Genomic DNA, 3,661 nt, shown 5'->3' on the forward strand with positions numbered 1-3,661 from the left:
AGGGCAGAAATTTGCTGTTGTCCCAAACATTTTGTGATGGCCTCATTTGCCTTTTGTGGTTCAGACCTTTCTTCTCTCTTCTTCTTCTCCCTGAGGCAAAGTATCATTTCAAAGAGTCAAAATCTTGCTGAGAAAACAAGCAAGTTATGGACTTATGGTTACAAACATTTAGGTTCAGGAACCTAAGGACTTGACTGGTGAAAATTTAAGGGTGTCAAATGCAGGGTACTGGAAAATTTTTTGAGCAGACAGTGGGGAAACAAATTGGTGTCAAAAGGTAAAATGACCTGAATATGGTATATTAACCACAAAAATCAAATTTCAGCCAGATACTATCAATAAATTACCAACCAACTTTGTAATGCCTTCTTTTCTCAAATTAAGAATAAAAAGTTGCATTTGGCTCAAAACTAAAAAAATTAGTAAATAGGCTATGCAACACAACCTTGAATTTCAAGTAAAAGTTAATACCATTGTTCTTAGTAAAGTTGCTTTCGGAGTTAGTGATCTCTATGTTAATTTTTTTTTAAAAGAAAAAAAGACCGAATAAAGTATTGTATTGTTTTTCCATTTTATTTTTTTTATATATTTTCAAGATACTGTGTTGAGTCATAAATAACAAGCACATGAGAAGGGAGAGAAGGAGACTAGGAGAGTTTAATGGCATTTCAAATGGTCTAATTACCTGTCAACATATTCCCTTAGCAGCTCTTTAGCTTGAACCAACTTGGAAAGTAGATTACGATACACATCCAAGTCCCGATCAACACTTCTTTTGTTAACATTTAAAGCTGCACAAAGCTGTAAGATTGACACCAGAAATTAATTGATAAGAAGTCCTGCAAAAAAAAATACTGAGGTAGAAAATTGTCAAATCATCCTATCCTATAATATTGCTTATTTTCATTTTTACCTATGATTTTGGTGCCTATAAAGTCAATGTCATAAATGGTTACTACAAACAAAGGATTATGTTCATTCAAAGTCACAAGGTAATGCAATAATTTCACTAGAAGCAAAATAGTGAAAATAAATTTTAAATATATGTAAAGAAAACAAAAAGGTAATAACCTGACAAGTGCTTGAACTAAGTGAGAAAGAGATCATGATCTAATACAGTAAGGCAAGAAGGCTTCTATATTTCTTGAAAGTGTAGTTTTCTAGAGTTAGTATCAGAACTAGATATGATATAGGGTAAACTTCAAAGTAAAACCTTACTAATAAACAATTAATTTTTGAAAGTTTGAAATTAACATCTCTTTGTGCTTCAACTTAGCTGGCCAACCTTTTCCAAAATTGTTGGTTCCATTGCATTTGCCAATTCAAGAAGGCGAAAGAGGCCAATTGCAAAGAAGCGACTATAGCTAAAATTCCCCTTTGCTCCAGCTCTTTCTGCAATATCCTTTAGTATTCCCTCAACTTCTCCTTCTCTGGATGAAAACTCAATCAGGGAGGTTGAGTTTTGAGCCCGTGCCCATTCTTCCAACTTCTGTGCATCTGCTCTGTAGATGGGCAAAATAAAATATTATTTGATGTAAGATGAAATCACAGGTGCAATTTATACCAGACCTATGAAAATTAAAAAACAAATAAATAAATAATGCCTACACAATTGCTATTTGTTCCTGCTAAAAAGGTGTTCCATCAGGTACATTTCCTAAGTGTAACTGTTTAATCAAGTTGTCCTTAGGCAAATAACTCTTATTTATCAATAAGTGGATTAATATTTTTTAAAACTAGTTTCCATTTCACAACAATGATCGAGGACATATTGAACCGTCTTAATCTTAAAATAATAATTTAAGCACCAAGTATGAGTGTCAACCAGCCAGTAGATCCAATTAAGCGATTTTCAAAATCAAGCAGCAAGGAGCATCTGTATTTTGCAACTTCTGCCTGAATTGATTTTGATGCCAAGTTCATGTTTGGAAGCTCCAAAATGTCCACTGGACACCGTTAGATTCTTGGTCAGTCAAGGTAACACCGTATCCAGCAGCATATAGTAGTTAGTCTTCATAAAGCAGAAAGACCGTAGTAGAAATAGTAAGAGAAAAAGAAATCAAGAAAAGCAGAAGCACTCATTCTTCTAACCTGTATCGTTCTGGATCTTCCTTCAATGCATTAATGTATGCCTGGAAGATAGCATCCCGATCCTCATCACTAGGATACCCTTCCATGAGTTGATCATATACAGTGACAAAGCCAAGAGCAAATACAGGGTCATACTGGTATGATCTCTTGTATCTCATCAAATGATGCTGGACAATCAGCTCCTGCAACACACTGTTGTAGATACTAGGGATTGGTCGTTTATAGGCTTTAAGGAAACCTAACTTTGTCTCCGAAACAGTTGGAATATCTGCAGATCAAGAACATAAACAACCAATGACTTACTAGTAACCATTTATAACATTTATAAGAAGAAATCTAATGTGGAATCATACCACCATTTTTACTCACAAAATAGAGCACAATTACCTAGCAACTAGAAATCAAGCTCCCAACTCCAGAGGAGTATGATCATATCTCATTTATTCAGATATCTAACAAATGATGCCCTTAACATAGAAATCTATTCATTTCAGAAACTAGTTTGGTTTGCATTTACATTTTCTGATTTCATTTTTGGTATTTTCTGTTTTCAAGATTTTGCGAAGAAAAAAGAAAAGATGGGAAGTGAAAATAGAAACAAAATTTTATTCATTTCACTTCTTTCTCATCCTCCTTCACAAAATCCTGATAATGAAAGCAGAAAATGAAAACGGAAAATAAAAACGCATATGAAACACACCCTAAATCTCTCGCTGACTATATTAGAGAAACACATTCAATTATGCAAGAAAGAGCTACACTGAGTACTTGAAGCTAAAAGCTGGCATCAATCTAGAAAAAAGTCCCAGTCAAATCATATTTTGACCATGTTTTTACATAAGGCCTCAACAATCAATCACCTTCATTGTCTAGAATTGAAACTCTTAAGACCAAGATTCAACATTTGAGGTATTTCAGTAATCTAAAAGTCTCAAATACAATTTTACAATATTAAAATACTAGTAAAAACAATCCCTTTGACTCTAACTCAGTTATTCCAAACCCCAAACACCAAATCCCAAAAACAAACAAAGGATATTATTTCATAAGCACATAATTTCAATGAAGATACCCCAAGTTACCAACTTCACAAGTTTCGTTGATGTTAGTCCCAAAATTAGACAATTAAGCAATCCCTGAAAGAAAAGAACTATATTCAACTTCGAATCCTTTATACAAAACATAAACTGCCCAATTTTTTGAAAGCTCAAACAATTTCAGAACTCTGAGGAAGTTCTTAATTTCATTCAATTTTTCCCCAAACAAACCTGAGAGGGAAGAGGAACACCGAACAATCACTCTGGAAGCGGAATCGGAAGCTCGAACGGCAACATATAGTAGCGAGAAATTCGGTCCCAATCGGAAAGAATCGGAATTGGTTCCCAAAAAACGAGTAGACGAAGAGAGGGAAAGGTTCTTCCTCTGCGAGCACTGTGAAAGAGTAGAGAGAGAGAAAGAAGAAGTAACAGCGGCCATTGGTGGAAAGTGGAAGAGAGAAGAAAAAGAAAGGTGGCAGAGTGTGGTGGTTGCCGGAATCAGAAGTTTTCCGGCGACTGCATTGCTCGTTGAA

General features: G+C 34.8%; 1 protein-coding gene across 1 annotated transcript in view; it reads right to left on the reverse strand.

Moving 5' to 3' along the window:
• The window catches only part of LOC107632658 (protein THYLAKOID FORMATION1, chloroplastic), a 4,506-nt gene extending 851 nt beyond the window's left edge, over window positions 1-3,655 (reverse strand). The window contains exons 1-5 of the mRNA XM_016336328.1: window positions 3,360-3,655; window positions 2,092-2,359; window positions 1,286-1,502; window positions 686-801; window positions 6-90 (exon numbers count right to left, since the gene is read on the reverse strand). Coding sequence (XP_016191814.1) covers window positions 6-90; window positions 686-801; window positions 1,286-1,502; window positions 2,092-2,359; window positions 3,360-3,567 — 894 coding nt within the window. The 5' untranslated portion in view covers window positions 3,568-3,655. The remainder of the gene's footprint in view (window positions 1-5; window positions 91-685; window positions 802-1,285; window positions 1,503-2,091; window positions 2,360-3,359) is intronic.

Source organism: Arachis ipaensis, chromosome B03 (genome assembly GCF_000816755.2).
Source record: "Arachis ipaensis cultivar K30076 chromosome B03, Araip1.1, whole genome shotgun sequence".
NCBI classification, from domain to species: domain Eukaryota; kingdom Viridiplantae; phylum Streptophyta; class Magnoliopsida; order Fabales; family Fabaceae; genus Arachis; species Arachis ipaensis.